General features: G+C 45.6%; 1 protein-coding gene across 1 annotated transcript in view; it reads left to right on the forward strand.

Annotated features, from left to right (window-relative positions):
• The window catches only part of mttp (microsomal triglyceride transfer protein), a 46630-nt gene extending 21843 nt beyond the window's left edge, over positions 1-24787 (forward strand). Inside the window, exons 5-18 of the mRNA XM_067994506.1 lie at positions 52-168; positions 1783-1922; positions 2878-3028; positions 4094-4251; positions 7841-8009; positions 9235-9342; positions 9949-10161; positions 10989-11200; positions 12649-12746; positions 13914-14035; positions 16024-16251; positions 17945-18069; positions 19949-20119; positions 22227-24787. Coding sequence (XP_067850607.1) covers positions 52-168; positions 1783-1922; positions 2878-3028; positions 4094-4251; positions 7841-8009; positions 9235-9342; positions 9949-10161; positions 10989-11200; positions 12649-12746; positions 13914-14035; positions 16024-16251; positions 17945-18069; positions 19949-20119; positions 22227-22392 — 2178 coding nt within the window. The 3' untranslated portion in view covers positions 22393-24787. The remainder of the gene's footprint in view (positions 1-51; positions 169-1782; positions 1923-2877; positions 3029-4093; positions 4252-7840; positions 8010-9234; positions 9343-9948; positions 10162-10988; positions 11201-12648; positions 12747-13913; positions 14036-16023; positions 16252-17944; positions 18070-19948; positions 20120-22226) is intronic.
• The last annotated feature ends 2994 nt before the right edge of the window (positions 24788-27781 follow it).

Below are 27781 nucleotides of genomic sequence, written 5' to 3' on the forward strand. Positions count from 1 at the left end.
CGCTGTTCCAGTTTATCTCACATCACTGCCTTTCTCTCCTTCGATCACTAGGTTGATGTCTCCGGTAAGTGCAAGGTTAATTACCAGGTCCAACAAAACCACGTGACCAAAGTGAAATTACTGGACAGCTGCAAAGCGGCACAGAGAGGATTCACCAGTCACAGCAAGGTCAGTGTCGACAGGACAGCCAGCTCCTCGAGCCCTGTTATGATCAACAGACAGTTGATGTCTAAATATAATGTACAGGTATATCTATCACTATAAAAGCTGGGAAGAATTGCATAGAATGTACAACACAGAAACAGGCCATTCGGCCCAACAGGTCCAGGCTGGTGTTTATGCTCCACACGAGCCTCCTCCCACCCCTCTTCATCTCACCCTATCAGCATATCTTTCTATTCCTTTCTCCCTCATGTGTTTATCTAGCTTCCCCTTAAATGCATCTATGATATTCCATGTGGGAGCGAGTTCCACATTCTCACCACTCTCTGAGTAAAGAAGTTTCTCCTAAATTCCCGATTGGATTTATTAGTGACTATCTTATATTTATGGCCCCTAGTTTTGGTCCCCCCCACAAGTGGAAACATCTTCTCTACGGTTACCCTACCAAACCCTTCATAATTTTAAAGATCTCTATTAAGACACCCCTCAGCCTTCTCTTTTCTAGAGAAGAGACCCAGCCTGTTCAGTCTTTCCTGATCGCTAGCACATTGGCGGTGAGGGCTATTCTCTCATGGTCCATGACATCAGCTGAACTCCCCATAGTATTAGTGCCTCGCTACATACTCCTGCTAGGCTTAACCCCGCAAATGGCACCTATGCCAAGTAAGACACTGAGGAATATTATCATGCAAGGATAAAAAGAAGAAGCTGGGATTGTTCTCCTTAGATCAGAGAAGGTTAAGGAGAGGTTTTATAGAGATGTTCAAAATGGTGAAGGGTTTTGATGGAGCAAATAAGGAAAAACTGTTTCCACGGACAGGAGGGTCGGTAACCAGAGGACACAGATTTAAGATAATTGGCAAAAGAACCAGAGGGGGAGATGAGGAGTCATTTTTTTTTACGCAATGAGTTGTTGTGACCTGGAGTTCACTGCCTGAAAGGGCGGTGGAAGCAGATTCAATAGTAACTTTCAAAAGGGAATTGGATAAATACTTGAAGGGGAAAAATTTGCAGGGCTGTGGGGATAGGGCAGGGGGAGGGTGGGACTGATTGGATAGCTCTTTCAAAGAGCCAGCACAGGTACGGTGGGCCAAAGGGCCTCCTTCTGCTCTGTATCATTCTATGATTCTGTGAAACAGTGAAATGGATGAGAATTGGGAAGAAGGATAAGAAAGATGGAATGCAGGAAAGGAATGCAGCTGTCTATATGTGTGTGTGGGCAGTATATTTTGTTTACTGGACAGGATGGTTACCTGTTGCTGAGAGGACCTTGGCCCTGAAAAAGAATGGCAGGTGTTGATGTTTTGTATCTCTTGGTAACTCAGAGATAAGGGGGACATTGTACGAGGTGGGGGGGGACAACGGGGGACACTGTATGAGGGGGCGGGGGGGACAACGAGAGCCAATGAAGGGGTGCGTGTGAAGGAAGGCATTACGTTTTGGCTGCGGTTAGCACTTACGTTCTAGTTAAACATTATTGATGACTTCTGAGGAACAACATCAGTTGGTTATTTAAAATTAGAACCACCGACAGTAATCTGAAGAGTTTCACTCAAAAGGCAGAGAGTTTGGACCTTTTACCTGTTTGTATTTTAATGCTGACTTGAATTTTTTTTCCAGGTATTAGGAGTAAATACAAAGTCCACATCAGCTGGCGTTTATGTTTTGGAGAAGAATTTCATTCATTCAGTACTTTCTGAGGAGTATCACCTGATTTCACTCAATCTACGGCAAGAACTTGCAGCCAAAATTGTATCAAAGTAAGTGCACAATTTTGATCTTTGGACAAAAGGAATCGAGATTAAAAACTGATGTAAAAAAAGAAAGACTTACATTTATATAGCACCTTTCATGACCTCAAGACGTCCCAAAGCGCTTTACAGCCAATGAAGTATTTTTGAAGTGTAGTCACTGTTGTAATGTAGGAAACGCGGCAGCCAATTTGCGCACAGCAAGATCCCACAAACAGCAAGGTGATAATGACCAGATCATCTGTGTTAGTGATGTTGGTTGAGGGATGAATATCGGCCCAGGACACTGGGGAGAAGTCCCCCTGCTCTTCTTTGAAATAGTGCCGTGGGATCTTTGACATCCACCTGAGAGGACAGACGGGGCCTCGGTTTAACATCTCATCTGAAAGACGGCACCTCCGACAGTGCAGCACTCCCTCAATACTGCACTGGGAGTGTCAGCCTGGATTATGTGCGCCAGCCTCTGGAGTGGGACGCACGACCTTCTGACTCAGAAGTAAGGTTGCTACCATCTGAGCCACGGCTGACACTATGAAATATGACAGCTCTCTCAATCCGTCACACGTTCCAACTCTTGCCCCAGCTGAGATTAGTTTAAGGCGCTAAGCAGAGGCCACGTGCATCCCCATCGTGAGGGGTAGGGAAAGAAAAAAAGAACTTGGGTTTTACAGTGCCTGTCACGTCAGGACATCCCAGAATGATTCACGACCAACAAATTACTTTTGAGGCGTAGCCACTGTTGTTAAGTGGGTAAATAAGGTATTGAGAATAATTTGAGTGGTCAACCTGCACCTGTAGAGGTGTAACAGAGGCACCTGCCTCAACTGTGCAGCCAGGACCTCACAGCCGCACTACGGACCTTGGAGTTCATTTTGGTCTCTCAATAAAAGAAATCCCGAAACACTAGAATATCAGAACTGAATGTGACCCTGCCTGCACTAAAACGATTTCTTTCACCTTTTAGACAGAGGTTGGAGTTTCAGTTGACAAAGGCTGGACCTAAAAAGATCGAAGGAAAACAAATTAGCAGCGTTATTAAATCTGTGAATCCCAACTATGTGTCCATGTCTCTGGTCTCTGGGACAATCAAAGCTGGATGCAAAGGCTGTCCTTCAGTAAGTAGTCAAACTGGTTTTTTATGTCCTTTTGGTGGAAGGTGAGGGGTGAGAGTTTTGTGTTTACCAAGGTGAGGTGAGTTAGCACTCAGGAATATTTTTCCATGTTCTTCATCCAGTGTCAAGAACAAGCACTTCCAATATAGAAATATCATGGATGGAATAACACTTACCATTCCCTGCCCCAACACTGTGCCTTAAAGAGGCATTATCTTTGTGAAGAAGTATTTGGAAAGCAGTTTGGTAACCTTTATTTTTTTAGTAAGGAGGAAGAGCTGTATATCATCGATGGGCCGAATGGCTTCCTTCTGTGCTGTATCTTTCAATCTTGAGCACAAAATAAATACGATAAGTGGGGTATACTCTTAGTTCATCTATCCAGAAAATATCTTATCACGTCATCTAAATGTATCTTGAATAAGTCTAAGGTTTTTGGTTCTGTTGCCCCACTTAGAAAACCATTTCACTCTTTGAATGGAGTTCCAATATCTGTCCTAAATTAATCTGGGTATGGTAGTGTAGTGGTTATGTTGCTGGGCTAGTAATCCTAGTAGGCCTGGACTGATAATCCAGAGTAACAGTAGTTCAAATCCCACCCGTGGCATTTTGAGAATTCAGTTCAAATAAAAATCAGTAAAAGTGACCATGAAGCTGTTGGATTGTTGTAAAAGCCCAACTGGTCCCTTAGGGAAGGAAACCTGCCGTCCTTACCCGGTCTGGGCCTCTATGTGACTCCACTCCCACATTAATTCTTAACTTCCCTCTGAAGTGACCTAACAAGACACTCAGTTGCATCAAAATGCTCTACAGCGGTTCAAGAAGATGGCGGCCCAGGGCAGCCAGGGATGGGCAACAAATGCCGGCTTTGCCAGCGATGCCCACATTGTACTTTAATAAAACCACTCTGCCACGAAGATCTTCAATGCAAATAGTCTTAAAGAATCAAACATACCAGTTCACCGAGAAACAAACAGCACTCTTGCAGAGCCGTGAGGTGGCGCGGCATCACTAAGGCATCAAAAGGCGTGGCCCAGGGTTAAATTTTGTTTGTCTTTCTGTTGGCAGCTTGTCGAATATTGGCAGGCCATTCGGAAAGAACTGGAGCCCGAGAACCTCGCCAAAGCATCTGCCACCAGGAACTTCTTATCCCTGGTACAAGTTTTGAGAAAAGCCAAGAAGGAAGAGATCCTGCAAATCCTGAGAAATGAGAGGCACAGCACACTGTGAGTCGCACGGTTGTTCGCTCTTTGTTAGCGCACACAAAGCTCACTGCTCTTACACGATTTAAGAAAGCTAGGGTTTGGCACGCTGGGATTGCTGGTCGTAAATATTTGCCATGTGACTGCTGTGCGGCCCGCCTAGCTTTCTGTCCACACTGGGTGGATTCAGACCCCTCCATGGCCTCGCCCCCTCCCTATCTCTGTAACCTCTTCCAACCCTACGACCCTCCGAGATCTCTGCGCTCCTCCAATTCTGACCTCTTGCGCGTCCCTGATTTTCATCACTGCACCATTGGCAGCCGTGCCTTAAGCTGCCTAGGCCCCAAGCTCTAGAATTCCCTCCTTAAACCTCTCTGCCTCTCCTCCTTTAAGATGATTCTTAAAACATACTTCTTCGACCAAACTTTTGGTTACCTGTCCTAATATCTCCTTATGTGGCTCAGTGTCAAATTCTGTTTGATAATCACTCCTGCGAAGCGCCTTGGGACGTTTTTGCTACATTAAAGGCGCTATATAAATGCAAGTTGTTGTTGTTGAGAAACAGGTGCGCTAAAATTGTGTTGATATTTCGATTAGCGCCCCTGTTGTCTGAAGCTCTCTGTTGCAGGGGGCTTATTCGTAAAAATCTTCTCTAATATTCAGAAATGGATATAAAAACACCCTTGTGTGTCAGCAATTTCTCCACCTGGGAGAAAATTGTGTTTGATGATTTTTGTTCAACCTGTTTGTTCCGCCCTCTACTAACTTCAGCAGGGACTCTTTTCAACAGTGCGCTAGAAAACAATCAATGAAGTGAAATATCGGCTATGAATTCAATCAACTGGGTATGAGAACGTGTGTCTGAATGGGTGAGATGCATCTCATGGTTGGGTTGTAGAGAGTCAAGAAGCTAGTGCTTCTTTGTGTTTAAGATGATTGAAGGAGTTGATAGGGTAGATAGAGAGAAACTATTTCCTCTGGTGGGGGGAGTCCAGAACAAGGTGGCATAACCTTAAAATTAGAGCCAGGCCGTTCAGGGGTGATGTCAGGAAGCACTTCTTCACACAAAGGGGAGTGGAAATCTGGAACTCTCTCCCCCCAAAAGATGTTGAGGCTGAGGGTCAATTGAAAATGTCAAGACTGAGATTGATAGACTTTTGTTAAGCAAGATGTGGAGATGCCGGTGATGGACTGGGGTGGACAAATGTAAGGAGTCTTACAACACTCACCTGACGAAGGAGGAAGCCTCCGAAAGCTTGTGATTTCAAATAAAGCTGTTGGACTATAACCTGGTGTTGTAAGACTCCTTACATTTGTTAGGCAAGGGTATTAAGGGATAGGGGACAAAGGCAGGTAGATGAAGTTGAGATACAGATTAGCAATGATCTATTTGAATGGCGGAACAGGCTCGAGAAGCTGAATGGACTAATCCTGTTCCTATGTTTCTATTCTATTTATAACACCAATATTTTGTTTCGAACTTTAAAAGATTAATTAGTTTTTCTTGGTTTTCTTAGTTGATTTATGGGGTCACTTCATCACCAAGTTGTTATACAAGTGGGTTATGGTTTTTTCAAATGATCTCTGATATTTCTTATCAGTTTAGTAACAACTTTTAAATGTAACATTTAAAATAATGATGCTTGTAATGGGTTCCTATAGAAGATTTGATGGCCACACTTTTCTGTTAGTTAATCGCGGCAACTGTTTCCTCGGAATTGGACGTTGCTTATGCGTCCTGAATTCACGTTCTTGAATTCACTCCCGGTTGGAGAAATCATCCCTCACGTGTCAGCCTAGGCATCTCTTACCGAGAAACCTGGGTGAGGAGCCAAGGCCTGTTGTACAGAGCACCACCAGGCGATGAAAAGAATAGGAGAGAAGACAAGGTAAATTAAGATGGTGACGGCTTAAGGAATTCCATAGTTTTGAGGCCCTGGGTAAGAGTGAGTTAGAACTCAAGACGTTACAACCAGGTTTGATTTCAACACAGCGGGGATGTGGGAAAGAGCAACAGTACGTTGGATGGCATTCGTACCGCTTAAGAGGAGAAAAAGCAAAGTTCTGAGGAAGACAAAAGAAAAGGTTGGAGGCTAGAGGTGGGAGAAGAATTAGACGGGCAGCTTTTTTCTTTTATGCTACCCAGGAGGTGCCAGAAAAGCCTCAACAGATAAGGGAACAATATTTAAATTATTGTGCTTAAAAGATAGTCTTTTAAAAGAAAAATCGAAGGGACTGACACGAAAGTGGAAAACCAAGCTTTTTGGTGGCAACTTTAGCAACGAAAGAGGTGTGGGATTTCCATTTGGAGTGGGGGGAGATAGTGAGGCCAAGAGTGTCACTAGACGAAGGGCTCAGGACAAAGCATAAGAAAGAGTTGGTTGGGCTGGCATTAGACATGAAGAAACTGCGCCGGTAAAACTCGACTTTGGCGAGGATTCATGAGACAGGCAGTAGCAGATCAGCTGTCTGTCTCCCACCTCGACCAATTTTCCTTCCCATTGACTTTGAGAGCCTGGAGCACGAGAATTCCTGACACAGGGAGTCCCCATTCCCCCCCCACCCCATCCCCTTTTACGCCAGTGTCCTTGTTTGAGGTGGGGTTACGCCAGGTTTCCACCACTTTTATTGGGGGTTCTGCTGGTCTCCTGCCAGAGTCACAGCCGGTGACTGGGAGAATCCTCACGGAATTTCAGGACCATGGACTGCAAGTAGGAGAGGCTGAAGAGGTAGCACAAGGCAACAACAACAACAATGATTTGCATTTATATAGTGCCTTTAACGTAGTAAAACGTCCCAAGTCGCTTCACAGGAGCGATTATCAAACAAAATTTGACCCCGAGCCACATAAGGAGATATTAGGACAGGTGACCAAAAGCTTGGTCAAAGAGGTAGGTTTTAAGGAGCGCCTTAAAGGAGGAGAGAGAGGCGGAGAGGTTTAGGGAGGGAATTCCAGAGCTTGGGGCCGAGGCCACCAATAGTGGGGCGATTAAAATCGGGTATGCGCAAGCAGCAAGAATTGGAGGAACGCAGAGATCTCTGAGGGTTTTAGGGCCGAAGAGGTGGAGAGGTTTAGGGAGGCAGAAGTAAAAGACTTGCTCGGAGGCCAGAGAGACTGTTTGATCACAATGCCATAAGGCCAACAAACAGCAAGAAGAGTAATCACAGGTAGTAACTGGATCATTCTCCTCAGCTCTTTATTCCCCCAGGATTTAAGTCAAATCTGACTTAAATGAAAGAGATTACAAGGCTGTCAATGCGCAGCACAGAGATTGGGAATAACCTTATTCCCGAGTCAGAGTAGCTTTAAATCATATCTTAACACCCATTCAATGGCCAATTGAGGGGACTGTTATGAGTCGGTGATTGTCCTGTCGGGTCTAAGGCAGAAGATGTGTTAAATCATCTCAAGTTATTGGTTAATACGGTTCTGCATTGCTTTGTTCTTGCTAAGTATTTAGATATTTCTTAACGTTGATATATTCAGGAGCACCTGTTTTGACTGTGGGCAAGTTATAAGGAGTTACGCAATGTAAAAGTTGCTCATGACGCTCTGCCCCAGATCTGCGATAAATTGCACTCATCCAGTTGTATTTCTGTCTTTCCCTCACAGCCCGCCATTAGTCGATGCTGTGACCTCTGCTCAGACCAGTGCTTCTCTGGCGGCTATGCTGGAGTTCCTAGATTTCAGGAACGACAGTAGCTTCATTTTACAGGAGAGGTTTCTGTACGCTTGCGGTTTTGCCTCTCACCCCACTGAGGACTTGCTGAGGGCTTTAATGGTTAGTATTTGCAATCTCGGGACATCTTATCGCCGGACTGTCGATATATCAGCATGAAATGTTTTTAAAAAAATTTTCCTTTCAATTATCCCCCTTCCTGTGCTGACGACCATGAATCATTCTGCGGTACAGTTCCCTGAGCACTGGCGGCCCTGTGCTGCATTGCCTAAATGGTCATTCTTCATGTGCAAGCCTTGACAATGAAGCCTAAATTTCCTTAGTGCAGATGACAGTGAGGAGATTTACTGCTGCCAATGCACACTGGAAAAGCATGGGTCCCCTGCCTGTGATTTTTCTGATACGCACTGGACGCCGTAGACTCGGAAAATGACCTCCACCCCGCCCCCCCGCCATGTATCAGTAGGTTATTCAACCGTGGAAGAGATGAAAACGGTCCTTGATGGACGTCCCGCACACGTCCACTTTTCCAGTTGACGTCACTGGAGAGCAATCAAGAGTGGGAGCTCTGGCCCTGAGACACTGAGGCCCAATAGTACAAATGTGAGGGCTTTCAACCAGCAAAGGTTGACTTTGAACACCAGCCTCAAATGACATTCACATTCAGGCTTCCCCTAGGGGATGAATCTTCCAGTACTGACCTGGGGGAGGGAGAGTTCAAGTCCCACACTTTCCAGTTCGCAGGCCAGGCGAGAAATAACTCACAGCATTTAAAGAGATATCTGGAGCCTGGCCTGCCACAATCTCTTGACCGAGGAGATATTTCAAAAGTGTGGAGGGAACTTTGGAGAAGAAAACCCAAATGACGAAATGTATTATTTCTGTTCTCAAAGTTGAAGGAAGAACGTTTTTAAACAAAATGACAGAACTTCTGCGCTAGAAATAAGGGCAAATGACTCTGGGGGTAATTCTGACGACACGAGTAGCAACATCCAAACAAACATGAGCGTTAAACAGGCCAGGAAGAGGTCACTCTGAATGTTAATGTTTGTAGGACCAAGAGGCTCCTGTATGGTCCCTACCCCAACCTAGTACCAATGTCAAGTAAAACTTAGATTGATGAACAGCACAGAGTCTGCTTGCTGAATGACATGTAAACCATCCCCCATTTTCAGGAGACTCAGTCTAATAAATTTTGTTGTGCTATAATATTTTTAAAAGCCCATATGTACAGTAGACTGTTGCCCATCTGCTTTAACCCTGTCTCTGTTGTACGATAACTACTTTTATCTTTGACCATTAGTTCTTTGTCACTTCTTTGCCACAGGATAAACTTAACGGAAAAATCGGAAGCAACGATATCCGGGAAACTGTTGTTATTATCATTGGGGCGCTCGTCAGAAAATTCTGCCAGAAGGGACTGTGTGAACTGCCGGTGGGTATAGGTATAGGCCGGTGAATCTGGTGCATCTGTGATTTACATAGAGTTACATAGAAATTACAGCACAGAAACAGGCCATGCTGGTGTATATGCTCCACACGAGCCTCCTCCCTCCCCTCTTCATCTCACCCTATCAGCACATCCTTCTATTCCTTTCTCCCTCATGTGTTTATCTAGCTTCCCCTTAAATGCATCTGTACTATTCACGTCAACTACTCCTTGTGGTAGCAAGTTCCACATTCTCATCACTCTCTGGGTAAAGAAGTTTCTCCTGAATTCCCCATTGGATTTATTAGTGACTCTCTTATATTTATGGCCCCTAGTTTTGGACTCTGCCACAAGTGGAAACATTTCTACATTTACCCTATGACATCCCTTTATAATTTTAAAGTGCCTCTATCAGGTCATCTCTCAGCCTTCTCTTTTCTAGAGAAAAGAGCCCCAGCCTGTTTAATCTTTCCTGGGAGGGAATTCCAGAGCTTAGGGCCGAGGCAGCTGAAGGCACGGCCGCCAAAGGCGGGGCGATGATACAAAAAGTATCAGTAAATTGCGTATTGTTTTTTAAATTTTTAAACCCAAAATTATATTTTTCTGTTTCAGACTGTGATTGAAGCGAAAGAAATGATTCTGAAAGGTGCAAAAGAGGCAGAAAAGGAATCTGAGATTCAGATGTACATCCTTTCTGTGAAGAATGCTATTCTCCCCGAGGCCATTCCTATTTTACTGAAACATGTAGAGTCTGGGTCTGGTCCTATCAGCAATATTGCGGTCACTACCATCCAGAAATATGAACGGGCTCACATCACAGAGGAGGTGAAATTCCACATCATTGTTTCTTTTGATTATTGGTGCAGGGCAAATTCTATGAAGAGGTGCCCTGCAAATCTACTGTTGTTGGTCTTTGCTGTAATACAAACCTGCCCATGCGAATGCTACTCATCGTAACTGTTGCAAAAGATAAATAGTATTTGCATCAGTATCGTTTCAAATGTAAAATTGCCACGGGGTTGAGCAGAACAGCCTTGTTACTGAAATTTACTCACTGGAATTGACATGAGCCCTGTCGAGCGAGCAAGGAAGGAAGGAAGGAATGATGAATCAAAGTAGGAAACGCAGCAGTCAATTTGCACACAGTAACGTCCCACAAAAAGCAATGGGATAATCTGTTTTTAGGTGTTAGTTGAGCAATAAATAATGGCCAGCACACCGGGGAGAATTCCCCATGTCTTCTTCAAAATAGTGACCGTGGGATCTTTTACGTCTGCCTGAGAGAGCAGACAGGGCCTCGGTTTAACGTCTCATACAAAAGACGGCACCTCCGACAGTGCGGCACTCCCTCAGCACTGCACTGCGAGTGTCAGCCTGGAGTCTCTGGAGTGGGAATTGGAGCCCATGACCTCCTGAGCCACGGCGGACAATGCGAAATAGGACAGCTCTCTCTATCCGTCACGCGCCCCAGCTGAGATTAGTTTAATCAGAGTCTGCGGAGCGATGCTGGCGCATAACCCGAGCTGCAAGGCTCGGTTCCACGTCGGGCAGCCTGCCACACCGGCTCTGTGAAAGACGTTGAGCGTGTTGCTTTGGACAGAACTCTGTCTTACATTTACAAAGTTCATTGTCACAGCTTTGTGTCCGAACAGGTGAAAAAGGTGATGAACAGGATCTACCATCAGAACCGTCGGATCCACGAGAAGACTGTGCGGGCGTCTGCGGCAGACATCATCTTTAACAACGACCCCTCGTACATGGAGGTTAAAAACATTCTCCTCTCCATCGGCGAGCTACCGGCTGAAATGAGCAAATACTTACTCTCCAAGATTCAGGACATCCTGCGATTTAAACTTCCGGGCAGGTAACTGGGTTTTTTTTTTGTAAATTGCAGTTTTAACATAATACACGGTTCTACGCAGATTTAATATAATTGGCCAAAAAATCCAGGGGGGGAAATGAGGTGACTTTTTTTTTAATGCAGTGAGCTGTTATGTTCTGGAATGCAGTGGAAGCAGATTCAATAGTAACTTTCAAAAGGGAATTGGATAAATACTTGAAAAGGAAAAATTTACAGGGCTATGGGGAAAGAGCAGGGGAGTGAGACTAATTGGATAGCTCTTTCAAAGAGCCGGCACAGGCACGATGGGCCAAATGGCCTCCTTCTGTGCTGTATGATTCTATACAGAATGTGACACGATTGGTTAAATTGAGTGAGGCTGCGTGGGTTAGAGATAAAGCTACAAAACTAATTCTCCAATCCATTCTCTTGTTGACTATTCCAATGCTCTCCTGGCCGGTCTCCCATCTTTCACCCTCTGTAAACTTCAGCTCATCCAAAACTCTGCCGTCCATATCCTAACTCGCACCAAGTCCTGTTTACCCATCACCCCCTGTGCTCACTGCCCTACATTGGCTCCCGGTCCAGCAACGCCTCGATTTTGAAGTTCTCATCCTTGTGTTCAAATCCCTCCATGGCCTCGCCCCTCTCCCTATCTCTGTAACCTCCTCCAGCCCTACAACCCTCCGAGAACTTTGTGTTCCTCCAATTCTGGCCTCTTGCGCATCCCCGATTTTCGTCACTCCACCATTGGCGGCCGTGCCTTCAGCTGCCTAGGCCCTAAGCTCCGGAATTCCCTCCCTAAACCTCTCCGCCTCTCCACCTCTCTCTCCTCCTTTAAGACGCTCCTTAAAACCTACCTCTTTGACCAAGCCTTTCGTCATCCCTCCTAATATGTCCTTCTTGGCTTGGTGCCAATTTTCATGTATTACGCTCCTCTGAAGTGTTTTGGGACATTTTCCTACACTAACGGCGCTGCATAAACGAGAAGGCCACCTCTCCCTGCCCCTGAGGCACCAAAAATCTTACCTTTGTTAATCCTCGGAGATCTAACATTAAAGTTGCTGGCACATCACTGTGACACTTCTGCCCCTATAAATTCCGCCTGCCCTCCGTCTGGTTTTGCAACAGGTGTCCCACCACAGCTTCCTTCCCCAGCGTTGGTGGGCTCCTACTTGCTGGGGGAGATCCTGCCAGGAGTCTGCCCCGCATAGTAAAAGAGGCGGGGGGAGGAAATTGGGACTGGGGTCAGGGCAGCGAACGGAATACCCTCCTCGGGCGGGTCCAGCCCAATTATCTTCCTGTTCGGAATCATACGTTAAAAAAACTGCACAGGTTTCCATAAGGTCTTTCGCGGATTATTTTTGGTTTTTTTTGGTAAGTACGCCTAATCCCGGAGACCTCCTCAGACCTGCCGATTGGTCGCAGTGTCAATTCAAGTTGTTCCTAACGATATGCTTTATCCTTTGCAGTGAAATGGTGTGGAAGGTTCTGAAGAACACTGTCGTCCATAACTATGACCGTTTCTCCAAGATTGGCTCCTCGTCGGCCTACACAGGATACATGAAACGTATGTCAACAACAACAACTTGCATTTATATAGCGCCTTTAACGTAGGAAAAACGTCCCAAAGCGCTTCACAGGAGCAATAATCAGACAAAATCTTGACACCAAGGCACGTAAGGAGATATTAGGACAGGTGACCAAAAGCTTGGCCAAAGAGGTAGGTTTTAAGGAGCATCTTAAAGGAGAGAGAGGTGGAGAGGCAGAGGGGTTTAGGGAGGGAAAACACACGCATGTGTGCCCACACACAGGCACATGCGCACGTGCTCACACGCACGGATCCAAACAGGAACCCAGGCTGACTTTTCCTCTCCGAGCTATCCTGCTAAACCTCTTACCGTGGACTCTAATTAATACAGTTCCCCACCACTTAAAACGTCCATGTATAAAACGTGCAGTTGCTTATATCGGCCGGAAAGCGACATTAACCATTAGCCATTTGCATTAACGTCAATTTCAAAGTTGCCGGTTATAGCGTCTTAAGTGCTTCGTTTATTTTGGGCAGAAACAGCTGTGCTTCTCACTAGTTCACACCCGGTTAAGGTGGGTTGAAAGTAAGAACAAACACAAGTAAATAACACCTGGTTAATTTTCAATTACCTTATTGTGTATTTAAGGCCATTCTAATCCCGGCTAAGCGGTGTGGGGCATACAGTTTGTAAACTGACTGCGATTTAAATAAAGCTGGAGGTCAAAGTGGAGCTACACAGAAGGAAGATTCTTGTTTATTACAGAAATGACACTGCCCTGTTACACCGGCCATCGCATATAGCGGGGCAAATCACGTTCGCACGAACACGCTATAACCGGTGGGGGACTGTACCAATGGACAACAGTTCAATAGATCAAATGGTTTGAGCTGGAATTTACTGATCCCAACTGAAATTTTGAACAGGGCCTCCGAATGATCAGTTCAAAATCAGAGCTGTGTTAGAGTAAGCCTTGGATGGACTCGCACGGTGATACACCAGAGGGCAGCTGACCTGGCACCCATTGAACAGTACTCTAGCAGGAGTCAGCACCATGAGGAAAGGAGAGGGGCAAATCAGGAGAAATAATTGGGGGCAAAAAGTAGTGGGTTGGCTGAATCCTGACACAATATCTGCTTAATATCTGTCTCCGCTGCGGCCATGCTACAAGAGGTCTTACTGGAGGAGTCATTTTGTTTTTTCAGAGGGCACGGATTCAACATCCACGTACAGTCTGGACATCCTATACTCGGGCTCAGGCATCCTAAGAAAGAGTAACATGAACATCTTTGTCCTCAGCCAGGAGAAACAGCTGCATGCTACTCAGGTACGTAGAAGTAGGTCATCGTGTTTTCTTTTCGAAGAGCAGAAGCCTTCGCTGGTTATGAGTTATAATCAATTGGCCACTAGAGGGGCACAATGTTTTACCCAGGACAGGTTGGCCCTGTCTACAAAGCTGCTCCTGGCAGTTGTGCGAGGTGCTGCAGAAACCTTTCGTACACAATGACGTGTGAAGAATTACATAGAATTTACAGCACAGAAACGGGCCATTCGGCCCAATTGGTCTGTGCCGGTGTTTATGCTCCACCTGAGCCTCCTCTCTCCCTACTTTATCTAACCCTATCCTTCTATTCCTTTCTCCCTCATGTAGTTAAATCTATGCTAAACACCTCAACTACTCTACGTGGTAGCAAGTTCCACATTCTCACCACTCTCTGGGTAAAGAAGTTTCTCCTGAATTCCCTATTGGATTTATTAGTGACTATCTTATATTTATGGCCCGTAGCTTTGGACTCCCCCTCAAGTGGAAACATCTTCTCTACGTCTATCCTATCGAACCCCTCAGCCTTCTCTTTTCTAGAGAAAAGAGCCCCAGCCTGTTCAGTCTTTCCTGCTAGTTGTATCTTCTCAGTTCTGGTATCATCCTTGTAAATCTTTTTTGCACTTTCTCCAGTGCCTCAATATCCTTTTTGTTATATGGAGACCAGGACAGTACTCTTAAGTGTGGTCTAACCAAGGTTCTATACAAGTTTAACATAAAACTCGCTGCTTTTCAATTGTATTCCTCTTAAAAAATGAACCCCAGTGCTTTGTTTGCATTTTTTATGCCCTTGTAGACCTGCGTTGCTACTTTTAATGATTTGTGAATCTGTACCCCCAAATCCCTTTGCTCCTCTACCCCATTCAGACTCTTGAATTTTCCAAGCAGTATGTGGCCTCCTTATTCCTCCTGCCAAAATGTACCACCTCACACTTATCTATATTGAAATTCATTTGCCAATTACAAGAAAGCAGACGCTTCATAACTATTTACAAAATAAAATGAAATGTAACTTGAAAAATATGGAAACATATTTAGGTAATCATATATGAAAGGTAAAAAGATATGTTTATCTGTTTATTTTGATGGCTTTCAATGTAAAATGCTTCAACAGTACAGGAGAATAGACCTTCACCGACATTGCAAGGGCAGCTTCACACAACCCCAAGGGTGGTGTGTTCAGTGCCTCTAGTAACAGTAGGAGGTTAGAGTTGAGTTACACTGGAGTCCATCCACCACCTGTCTGTCTGTGAGACTAATCTGTCATGTCCATTATTAAACTGCTTCCCAGGGACATGGGTCATGCAGCAAGTGCTGCTGAGGCAGAGGCTGTAGGGTTAATGTTCTGAGCACACACCGGTGGTGGGGAAAACTTGTACACCTACCGCGCATGTCGATGGCCGGGTAATGCACCCGTGATCTTCCGAGATGTGCCTCACTCTCTCCTCCTTTTAAGACCCTCTTTAAAACCCTCGTCTTTGATCAAGCTTTTGTCTTTGGCTTGGCGTCCATTTTTTTTTGATTATGGCTTGGGATGTTTTTCTACGTTAAAGCCACCATTATAAACCCGAGTATACGGCCTCGCCCCCCCTCCCGATCTCTGTAACCTCCTCCAGCCCTACAACCCTCCGAGATCTCTGCGCTCCTCCAACTCTGGCCTCTTGTGGATCCCCGATTTTCATCGCTCCACCATTGGCGGCCGTGCCTTCAGCTGCCTCGGCCCTAAGCTCTGGAATTCCCTCCCTAAACCTCTCCACCGCTCTACCTCTCTCTCCTCCTTTAAGACGCACCTTAAAACCTACCTCTTTGACCAAGCTTTTGATCACCTGTCCTAATGTCTCTTGTGGTTCGGTGTCAAATTTTGTTTGATAATCTCTCCTGTGAAGCCCTTGGGACATATTAATACGTTAAAGGTGCTGTACAAATGCAAGTTGTTGTTGTTGTGGTTGTATTAGGACTGCTTGAGTTAACAAGTGTCACATTTTTCTTTGCAGGTTGTGATTGAAGCCCAGGGCTTAGAAACTTTAATTGCTGCGTCTCCCGATGAAGGCGAGGAGCAGCTCGACTCCCTGGCTGGGATGTCCGCTGTACTGTTTGATGTCCAGCTCCGGCCGGTCACCTTCTTCCGCGGCTACAGCGACTTAATGGCCAAGGTGTTCACGACGACCGGCGAGCCAATGAATGTGGTCAAAGGTCTTATTCTCCTCGTCGATCACTCCCAGGTATCTGCCTCTGCCACCTTTTCAATTCCGGATTTTCAAATACCGTTCAAGATAGTTCTATCGAACTTTTGTTTTTATACGTATGTCACTTGATCTTAATTGGAACGTTGTCTTTAATCTGCATTGCCCGATGGGTAGATTTTGACAAGTTCGTGCTCCAATGCAGAGCTTCAATTAAAGGCACGATGGGCCGAGTGGCCTCTTTCTGTGCACTAAGATTATATATAGTGGGCAATTTTAACCTAACCCACCCATTGGAAACTGACGGGATTGGGTGCAACTCTGGTTTTACACCCCATCCAATTGTACTCTCCATTGAAGTCCATATTGGGCGGGGTACAAGACCGACATTCCATCCCTGTGATGCTTTACTATGCACGTACTTAGTATGTGCACATAGAGTACTGTGCACATTCCCGGTCTCCATATTACAAAAAGGATATAAAGGCACTGGAGCAGGTAGAAAAAAGATTTACAAGTATGATACCAGAACTGAGAGGTTATAACTATTAGGAAAGATTGACCAGGCTGGGGCTCTTCTCTCTAGAAGAAATAGGAGCAGGAGTAGGCCATACAGCCCCTCAAGCCTGCTCCACCACTCAATAAGATCATGGCTGATCTTTGGCCTCAACTCCACTTTCCCGTCCAATCTCCTTGATTCCCCTAGAGTCCAAAAATCTATCGATCTCAGCCTTGAATATACTCAATGACTCAGCATCCACAACCCTCTGGGGTAGAGAATTCCGAAGATTCACAACCCTCTGAGTGAAGAAATTCTTCCTTATCTCAGTCTTAAATGGCCGACCCCTTATCCTGACACTATGCTCCCTAGTTCTAGACTCTCCAGCCAGGGGAAACAACCTCTAAGCATCTACCCTGTCAAGTCCCCTCAGAATCTTATATATTTCAATGAGATCACCTCTCATTCTTTTAAACTCCAGAGAGTATAGGCCGATCCTACTTAATCTCTCCTCATAGGATAACCCTCACATCCCACGAATCAATCTAGTGAACCCTCGTTGCACCGCCTCCAAGGCAAGTAGATCCTTCCTTAGCTAAGGAGACCAAAACTATACACAGTACTCCAGGTGTGGTCTCACTAAAGCCCTGTACAACTGTAGCAAGATTTGCTTACTCTGGCGTCTTTAAAATTATGACGGGGTTCGATAGGGTAGAGGTAGAGAAGATGTTTCCACTTGTGGGGGAGTCCAAAACTAGGGGCCATAAATATAAGATAGTCACTAATAAAACCAATAGGGAATTCAGGAGAAACTTCTTTACCCAGAGAATGGTGAGAATGTGGAACTCGCTACCACAGTTGAGGCGAATAGCATAGATGCATTTAAGGGGAAGCTGGATAAACACATGAGGGAGAAAGGAATAGAAGGATATGCTAATAGGGTGAGATCAAGTAGGGAGGGAGGAGGCTCGTGTGGAGCATAAACACCGGCACAGACCTGTTGGGCCGAATGGCCTGTTTCTGTGCCGACTTTGAGGATTAAACAGCGAGGAAATCTTTCTCTGCCGCAACACCTTATAGTCCAGGTCAACAAGCGTTTAAACCAAGAACGCCTAGCAATAAACTAGGCCGTGGGAAGTTTGTTCTAATTCCAAGGCTTCAGCGAAGTGTCGATGTAGCTGCTGGCTCGTTTAAGGGGAGATTGAAAACCCTTTGCTTTCCTTTGTGCTTCAGGTCTTTCAGCTGCAGTCAGGGCTGAAGGCAGCCGTGGAGTTTCTAGGAGGCCTGGCGATTGACATCTCGGGTGGAATGGAATTTAGCCTGTGGTACCGGGAGTCTAAAACCACCGTCACAAACAGGTACGCGAGGCTTCACTGCGCTGTGTGCTCTGCTGTCGATTTGCTTTTCAGTGAGTGATACTTACTGTAGGAACGTAGGGAAACAGGAGGAGGCCATTCAGCCCCTCGAGCCTGTTCCGCCATTCAATTAGATCATGGCTGATCTGTATCTTGACTCCATCTACCCGTCTTGGTTCTTTATCCCTTGATATCCTTGCCCAACAAAAATCTTATCAATCTCAGTTTTGAAATTTTCAATTGACCCCCAGCTTTTTTGGGGGGAGAGAGTTCCAGATTTCCACTCCCCTCTGTTTCCCATTTTGCATTTTGCACTGGTCAGTTTTACGTGCTAATGATGTAATAAAGCTCTTTGCAACCTCGCCAACCTCCTGTTTGACACTGAGCTGAGCTTCTGACCGCATATTCCCTCCATCACTAAGACCGCCTACTCCCGCCTCCGTAATATCGCCCGTCTCCGCCGCTGCCTCAGCCCATCTGCTGCTGAACCCCTCATCCATGCCTTTGTTGCCTCTAGACTCGACTATTCCAATGCTCCCCTGGCTGGCCTCCCATCTTCCACCCTCTGTAAACTTTAGCTCATCCAAAACTCTGCTGCCCACATTCTAACTCGCGCCAAGTCCTGTTCACTCATCACCCCCCTACCCCGTGCTCGCTGGCCTACATTGGTTCCCGGTCTGGGAACACCTCGGTTTTAAAATTTTCATCCTCATGTTCAAATCCTTCCATGGCCTCTCCCCTCCCGATCTCTGTAACCTCCTCCAGCCCTACAATCCTCCGAGCTTTTGGTCACCTGTCCTAATATCTCCTTATGTGACACAGTGTCAAATTTTGTCTGATAATCGCTCCTGTGAAGCGTCTTGGGACACTTTATTACGTTAAAGGCGCTATTTAAATGCAAGTTGTTGTTGTTGTGCTTGAATTTTGTGGGCTTGGAGGTTTGGAAAAGGCTGACCTTAGTGCTGTTGCCTCATTGGTAAATCCACACTCAGAACATCAAGATCTGCAACCAAGGGGATTAAGGGATATGGGCCAAAGGCAGGTATATGGAGTTAGATCACAGATCAGCCATGATCTTATCAAATGGCGGAGCAGGCACAAGGGGCTGAATGGCCTACTCCTGTTCCTATGCTGGTATCAGCTATTTGAGATATATGCAAATTAACAGGAATTCGGGTTTAATCAGCAATGGGAGCGTTCTCAACTCTGAGTCAGAAGGTCATGGGTTCAACTCCCACTCCAGAGACTTGAACACAAAATCCAGGCTGACACTCCCAATGCAGTGCTGAGAGAATACTGCACTGTTGGAGGTGTCGTCTTTCGGATGAGACGTCAAACCGAGGCCCTATCTGCCCTGTCAGGGGGACGTAAAAGCTCACACGAACACTATTTCGAAGAAGAGCAGGGGAGTTCTCCCCGGTGTCCTGGGGCCAATATTTATCTCTCAACTAACATCACTAAAAAACAGATTATCTCATCATTATCACATTGCTGTTTGTGGGATCTTGCTGTGCGCAAATTGGCTGCCGATTTTCCTACATTACAACAATGACTACACTTCAAAAGTATTTAATTGGCTGTAAAGCGCTTTGGGAAGTACAGAGGTTGTGAAAGGTGCTATAGAAATGTTAGCTTGTTTAATATTTTCTTTATATATGGCCCTTAAAGTACCATGGCACAGATCTATGCAGCCATTGAAGATGAAAAGCGTATATGAATCCTAATGTAAAGGTATATGAATTGACATAAAGTCTGAGTGAACAGTGCAGAAAGTAGAGATAGTGAACATGGCATTACGTGCTTTGTGATCAGTGTTCAGTGGTTCGTGTACACAGTATCGGCATAAAATGGGCTTTCTTTTCCTTTCCCATTTGTCCTCCAGAGGTGCAATGGTTGTCGTTGGTAACATCACGGTGGATTCATTGTTTGTAAAAAGCGGTGTGGAGGTCAGTGTGGAATCGGAGGCTCTGCTTGATTTCATCTCAACAGTGAAGTTCTCGGAGTATCCGTTTCTGGTCTGCATGCAGATGGTCAAAGACCAGTTTCCATTCAGGTAAGAAACAATCCCGTTCAGTTCAGTCTAGAAAAGAGAAGGCTGAGGGGTGACCTGATAGAGGTCTTTAAGATTATGAAAGAGTTTGATAGGGTAGACGTAGAGAAGATGTTTCCACTTGTGGGGGAGCCCAAAACTAGGGGTCATAAATATAAGATAGTCACTAATAAATCCAATAGGGAATTCAGGAGAAACTTCTTTACTCAGAGAGTGGTGAGAATGTGGAACTTGCTACCACAAGGAGTAGTTGAGGCGACTAGCATAGATGCATTTAGGGGAAGCTGGATAAGCACATGAGGGAGAAAGGAATAGAAGGATATGCTGATAGGGTGAGATGAAGTAGGGAGGGAGGAGGCGCGTGTGGAGCATAAACACTGGGATAGACCTGCTGGGCTGAATGGCCTGTTCTTGTGCTGTAAACTCTATGTAAAAAGTCAGTAACACAGCGAGGGAGGGAGGGGGGAGTCATTTTGAGAGCTGAAAACTTTCCAGTCCCACTCTTTCACTTACTGCCCGGTCAAACCCGCAGTATTGGTACTCTCTTCTGGTACTGGCCCGAGGCCAGAATTCTCCTCCGCGATCCTGCCCGAGATTGAGTGGGCTAGCGGTGGAGAATGAAGGGCGGTGAGGCCTCCCGCCACTTGTGCTGTATTTCCCTCGTCCAGGCCACTGACGGAACCGCCGCTGATCCCTCCTCCCTCGCCGTCTTATCGCTGCTTCCCAGGGGCTCGTGGAAGTGGTGTCGACTGCCACGAGGGTGCTCCATTCGCAACTCCCGAACACTTACCCGCAGCAGGCCGCGGTTCTCAGCTGTGCCCCTTCAGCGGGAGGTGGAACACAGGAGCAGGAGGAGGCCATTCAGCCCCTCGAGCCTGTTCCGCCAATCGATTGGATCATGGCTGATCTATATCTTAACTCTTATTGATTCCGTAGCCCTTAATACCCTCGCCTAACAAAAATCTATCAATCTCAGTTTTGACATTTTCAATTGACCCCCAGCCACAACAGCTTTTGGGGGAAGAGAGTTCCAGATTTCCACTCCCCTTTGTGTGAAGAAGTGCTTCCTGACATCACCCCTGATTTTAAGGTTATGCCCCCTTGTTCTGGACTCTCCCCACCAGAGGAAATAGTTTCTCTCTCTCTCTACCCTATCAACTCCTTTAATCATCTTAAACACCTCAATTAGATCACCCCTTAATCTTCTAAACTCGTGGGAATACAAGCCTAGTCTACGCAACCTGTCCTCATAATTCATCCCTTTTAGCCCCGGTATCATTCTGGTGAATCTGCGCTGCACCCCCTCCAAGGACGATATATCCTTCCCGAGGTGCGGTGCCCAGAACTGAATGCAGTATCTCGAGATTGGGGTCCAATGAAAATTATGGAAAAGCCAATACACCTTTCAATGAGAAAGGAGTGTTTTCTTTCTAATAGTTGTTGAATTGGTAATCTGTTATCAATACTGAGCTCTGATTATGGCTTAGTTGTGGAACTGATGGAACTGACCGATAATGTTTCAGGTTTAACTTCTGGCCTGCACTGAGTTTGGGTAATCTCAGATAGGGTGGCGTAAAGGACCCTACAATTGCCACAGTTACCCACTCCTGATTGCTCAGCAGTGAGCCCTGCTGGAAATGGCAAGTATGTGGATGTCAGCGAGAGGCAGGCTCGGCTGTGATGCTCCCACAGTGGAATAGCCTACCAGCACTGTACTGCCGAGGTTCAATTAGCTGCCCGTGTTTCCATTGCAACAGTGACTACACTTTAAAAGTACTTCATTGGCCGTGAAGCACATTGGGACATCCACAGGGTCGTGAAAGGCGCAATGTAAATGCAAGTTAGTTAGTTCTTTCTTTCTTTTCTCACGTAAATAATAACCAACTGGGTAAAGTAGCAGAAGGCATGCGTAGAGCTGTGCCTCTGCCTGTGCCAGTGCCTTCAAGCAAGGAAGAAAATAAAAGCAAAAGTTAGGAAAATGACTCTGGCCCTTACAGCAGTCCAGAATGTCCTGGACTGGTTGAACATTTCGTAGCGCGGAACGTTATACGCCCGTCCAAAACATGGACACCCACGACCTCTTGCTAACACGTATTTGTTTTGTTTGCAGGCAATTTGTGACCAAATATGAAAGCTTACCGTCAGGAAAATCGTACATCTCTCGGAAAGGAAAGAACATTCTGATGCCCGGATCAGAATTCCCTCTCCACCAGGAAAACTCGGACATGTGCAAGAAGGTGTTTACGATGGAATCAGAGACATCCGACTGGTTCTGAGACGGGGAGGGGGGGTGGGGACATGGAGTCTATCAATGGCTGAGGATGCTGCAAGGGGGAAAAAAATAATAAATAAAAATAACCAAACAGTGGAGAGAGGTGACACCAGCTGCCACGGTAACTAAATGGAGAACATGTCTGAATCGTTCGGTAATTCTAAGTGTGAAGCCTCTCTATCTGTCCGTTCCTGCATTTTATGGCGAGTTAAAAGGGTGCAATTTTAACCTAACCCGCCAGGCGGGAGCTCATTTACACCCCGCCCGAAGTCTGCTCTCCGTTAAACATCAATAGAGAGTAAAATCACCCAGTGGCATAAACCAGTCTTTCAACCTGGTCCGTTCAGTTACCCACCGGGCGGGTTACATTAAAATTACACCCCCGCAAAGCTGGTCAGAGGCAGCTGGCCCGGTAACCATTTCACATGGAACCCCTTTCTGGGTGACGCTGTCCCGACCCTCTCAAGGGACATTGTGAATGAAGCGTGCCCCCGCCCCCAGAGCCGGTCTCATCCTCCCCTCTCCCCCCCCGCCTCTCTCGCTCTTTCTCTCTCTCTCTCTCTCTCTCTCGAGCGCTGATTTCATGGGCGTGTGCTTCCAACGGGGGGAGCCTCGCCTCTCCCACAGCGCGATTACATAAAACCAACCCTGTGGCGTCAGGGAAGACGGGCGTTGACACGCAAAAAAAAGGCACGGATCCTCGCCCCCCCCCACCCCCCCCCCCCCCCCCGCCGGTGGAAGATAGTGGGCAACGTGCCCGTGGTTTTCCGATACACGCTGCTGGACAGAGAGGTTCTCCGTGCCAGTGCTTTCTGGAAAGCTCCCACCCTCCCTCCCCCCCAAAATATCTTTTCCCCAGCTGCCTCTATTCAATGAAGACATGGCATTAAAGGGAAGACCAAGTCACCACAAAGTGCACCAGTATCTCCCTGTATTACCTTTTAGGATTTTTTTTCCAATTCAGATGAATACACTTCCCCTTTAAGGCTGTGTGTGTATTAATTTAATACCTTTGCGATGTTTGTGTTTTTACATGTATTTAAGCAGGTTTTTTTTTAAGAAATAGAGGGAAACTGAGCAATTTACTGTTCAGAGAAAAAAAAAACTAGAATTTAAGACACAGCCGATATAAAAGTATTTGGAAATAGAACAGCAGATAGTTTTGAGCACGTTGGGATAATTCAGCGTTAAGACCACCTTTGGTCGTCTGACACATCCATCCTCACAGGGCTCCGCCTTCCCACGGCCAATTAGAAAACAAACAGAGTCTTCAGTACCCGTTGGATGATTTTTGACCGTTAATCAAACATCCTTTTTCGCCATATCCAATATTTTTGTAACTAATAAACAAAAGTGTTTAAAGAATATTATTTAAAAACCCACAATTTTTTTTAATGCCCCCTATGATTTTTCTCCTGGTTATTTTGCTCGCGGATTAATCTTTAACTCCTGAAGACTCGAGGGCAATCCTGGAGCGTTGGCAACCCTAAGCGATGTGTCGTCTAAAACGAGCGGGACTATAGTTGTGGACTAAAATTCATCTACGAGGCTAAAATTAGGAGTTCGTTTCCTAAGAGTTTCAAGAAAAAAATTAAAGCTGAAAAATCAAGATAAAATGCCGAGACTGTAAAGGAGCATTGGAATATCGCGGATGTTTATCCTGCAATTTTCCGGTATGCGCCAGCAGTGGGCGAGGTTTCCCGTCTCAGGCACAGTCTTGGAAAATTTAGACTCAGGTCTAGAATTCTAGGACTATTAGCCAGATGTCCACAACTTTTTGGAACAGATGTTGGGAAATGAAACAGACGATTAAAGTGCGAGTCCCAGGTTATTTCTTAATGCTTCTCGGGTCTTTCCTGAGTTGTGTGTGAGAAGCAAAACAACAATTATGACAAACACTGAAGCATAAACTTTAAAATCAAAAAATAATCCTGAAATGACTAGAACTAGAATAGGGAAACAAACTATATTTTTGATGAAAACTTTTTTTTTTCTTAAAAACAAAAATAAACGTTGGGAACAAAGCACAAGATGAAAAATTATTTTTTTTAATGAAGAGATAGAGAGACAGGTCTAAAACTCAAAATATTAGCTGGATTAAAACAATTGTCAAACAGCCAGAGAGATTGCCACGTGCACTTGTTCCTAATGGAACTCGTTTTCATACGGATCAGCCATGATCTAATTGAATGGCGGAACAGGCTCGAGGGGCTGAATGGCCTACTCCTGTTCCTATGTTCCTAAAAGAAAAAAGCCACTACCTTCATTGCTCAAGTTTTGCTGCATCTGTCACTACAGTGCTTACAAAAAAAAAGGATTAAGATTTGTTAAAATATGTTTTCTTTGTGAAGCTTTTGGATATTCTAAAATTAAAGAAAAAAAAAGCTGGTAGAATGAAATTGGAAAGTGATGTGTGTTTCTTTCAAACCCATTGCAACTCAGACTGAAAAATGTCTGAACACTACTGTAGGAAAAGGTACATTGAATATATCAGTCCTGAAACCACACCGTCGTTTTCGCTGGAATGGCCGCAAACTCAAGTTGGGTTCTGCCTTTTGCCTGGTTTGTGGGATGGCCTGGTGGGGGGGGGGTCGGAGCTTCCGTTCACCCCTTTAAGACCACTGGGGTAAGGGGGCAGGACGGGGCCAGGGGCTACTTGAGTTGGGAGTTCCTGCATCCAATCCCTCGGTTACATAGAATTACATAGAATGTACAGCACAGAAACAGGCCATTCCAACAGGTCTATGCCGGTGTTTATGCTCCACATGAGCCTCCTCCCACTTTACTTCATCCACCCCCCTCAGCGTAACCTTCTATTCCTTTCTCCCTCATGTAGTTATCTAGCTTGCCCTTAAATGCATCTCTGCTATTTGCCTCAACTATTCCATGTGGTAATGAGTTCCACATTCTCATCACTCTTTGGGTAGAGAAGTTTCTCCTGAATTCTTTATTGGATTTATTAGTGACTATCTTATACTTATGTCTCCTGGTTTTGGACTCCCCTACAAGTGAAAACATCTTCTCTACGTCTACCCTACTGGGAATTGGGATCTGGCCAAATGACTGGTGCAGGTATGCCTGGGCTAATCAGTCATACCCTGCCTGATCCTGGTAGAGGTGGAGCCAGGGTGTGTGTCAGGTCTGGACGCAACCCACCCCCCATTCCACCCCAAAGATGAGGAGGTGTTTGGAGGGGGTTGATGCAGCCCCCCTTTTTAAGGGCACCTAGATTATCCTTCTGGGATAATCTGCATGTGCCATTGGTGCCTCCGGGGTCTCCAGCGAGGGGCCATCGCAGAGGTGCCCACACACCCCCAAAGTCTCGTTCCCACAGGCTCTGCCACCCGGACCCCGCAATCTTCAGCGGGGGTCTGTGGAGCAGTTCCGTGTCAGGTGCAATCCTGCCCGACCCACCTCCAGTGGTGAAAACCCTGCCCCAGAGGGAAATCCAGACTGTGATTCAAAAGATATTACGTTCAAGCCCAGTTCTTTTCATGTAAGTACACAAATCTTTGAATGTGGCAGGACTAGTTGATAAGGCTGTTAAAAAAGCATATGGGATCCTGGACTTTATAAATGGAGGCATGGAGAACAAAAGCAAGGAAGTTATGCTAAATCTTTATAAGTCACTAGTTAGGCCCCAGCTGTAGTGTTGTGTCCAATTCTGGGCACCACACTTTAGAAAGGATGTCAAGGACTTAAGAGTGGGTGCAGAGGAGATTTACCAGAATGGTACCAGGGATGCAGTTATGTGTAGAGACTGGAGAAGCTGGGGTTGTTCTCCTTAGAACAGAGAAGGTTAAGGGGTAATTTAATAGAGGTGTTCAAAATCATGAAGTGTTTTGATTAAGTAAATAAGGAGAAACTGTTTCCAGTAGCAGTGGCAGGACACATTTAAAATAACTGGCAAAATAACCAAAGGGGGAGATGAGAATTTTTTACGCAGCGAGTTGTTATGATCTGGAATGCGCTGCCTGAAAGGGCGGTGGAAGCAGATTCAATAGTAACTTTCAAAAGGGAATTGGATAAATACCTGAAGGGGAAAAAAGTGCAGGGCTAAGGGGGAAGGGCGGGGGGGTGAGACTAATTGGATCGTTCTTTCGAAGAGCTGGCACAGGCACGATGGGCCGAATGGCCTCCTCCTGTGCTGTAACATTCTATGATTCTATGATTCTATGACTCTTAACTATTAACCCCCAAATGACTACCCTGTGGTAAATCTTCAAGTCAAGTTGGTTGGCTCAAAATGCAACTGAGGCCAATTTCCCTATCAGGACACTTCCCAAGATTGACAACAGAATGTGCAGCTTATCGCTAGAAAATGACACTGGGAAGGCAATAGAGAGTTGAGTGGAATCAGAGGATCCCCAAATGAAGTCTGGTTAGAGTATTCTCAATCCATTATAGCTTTGGGAGTGTTATCATATATTAAGTTTCAGTAGCTTCCATGGCAGTACAGTAATTGGAAAGCTGCCACAGGTCTGCCTGCAGTGCAGTGTCAGGATTTCTGATGTAGATACTGTTGCCCTGAATATCCTTGTTGCCATCAGCCATCGGGGGACACTGATGGTTTGTATTGTACGCTGATCAAAGGTTTTCGAAAGTTGCCCAACATCTGGAGAGGCCGCCAGGTCCTGATATCTTTGCAGTGCTGCCTTAACTGGATTGATCACTCTCACAGGTACCAGAGCAGTTGTAAAGCTTTTCTGAGTGGTACTGATCTATGGAATTCTTCGCTGCATTTGCCTCCACCCATCAAAAGGCAGAGGAAGGTAAAAGCTGACTGTCGGAGAATGTGTGGATTGCCTAAATAAATTTGCAAGTCATCCTTATCACATTACCAATCTTGGCCGTGTTTTTTCAGTTGTTGTCACGAAATCGCTGAAAATATCTCCAATAATCTCACTGATTTTTTTTGTGTCAAATTCACAAATGATACTATTTCGTTCTCTGATGTACAATTCTGGGCACCACACTTTAGAAAGGATGTCAAGGACTTAGAGTATTTCGGCACCAGAAAAACAAAAGGTGAAAATGCTTCAAATCCCTACCTGCATTTTGCCAAGGAAATCGAATAAACGGTGATTTAAAAAATTTTCGGTGCTTGTTTGTGGGACAATGGAGTGGGAAGGCACGGCCAGCATTTGTTTCACCTTCCCTGTAATGTCACTGAAATGTCTAGTGTACATGTCACCATCATGGGTAAAGCAGCATCATCCACTTTATTCATCCACGATATCACACTGCGACCGGGGTTACTCATCGCTCCATGGCTCCACCGCACAGAATTGCTCAAATGTCAGGTTTTTATAAGAAAGAGTTTAATCGCAGGGAAATCACGAGTTCGGCGGGTTCGAGTATCAATTTGGCTCGTGGTTCTGTGGCTGCTGTTC

This window comes from Heptranchias perlo, chromosome 1 (genome assembly GCF_035084215.1).
Source record: "Heptranchias perlo isolate sHepPer1 chromosome 1, sHepPer1.hap1, whole genome shotgun sequence".
Lineage (NCBI taxonomy): Eukaryota > Metazoa > Chordata > Chondrichthyes > Hexanchiformes > Hexanchidae > Heptranchias > Heptranchias perlo.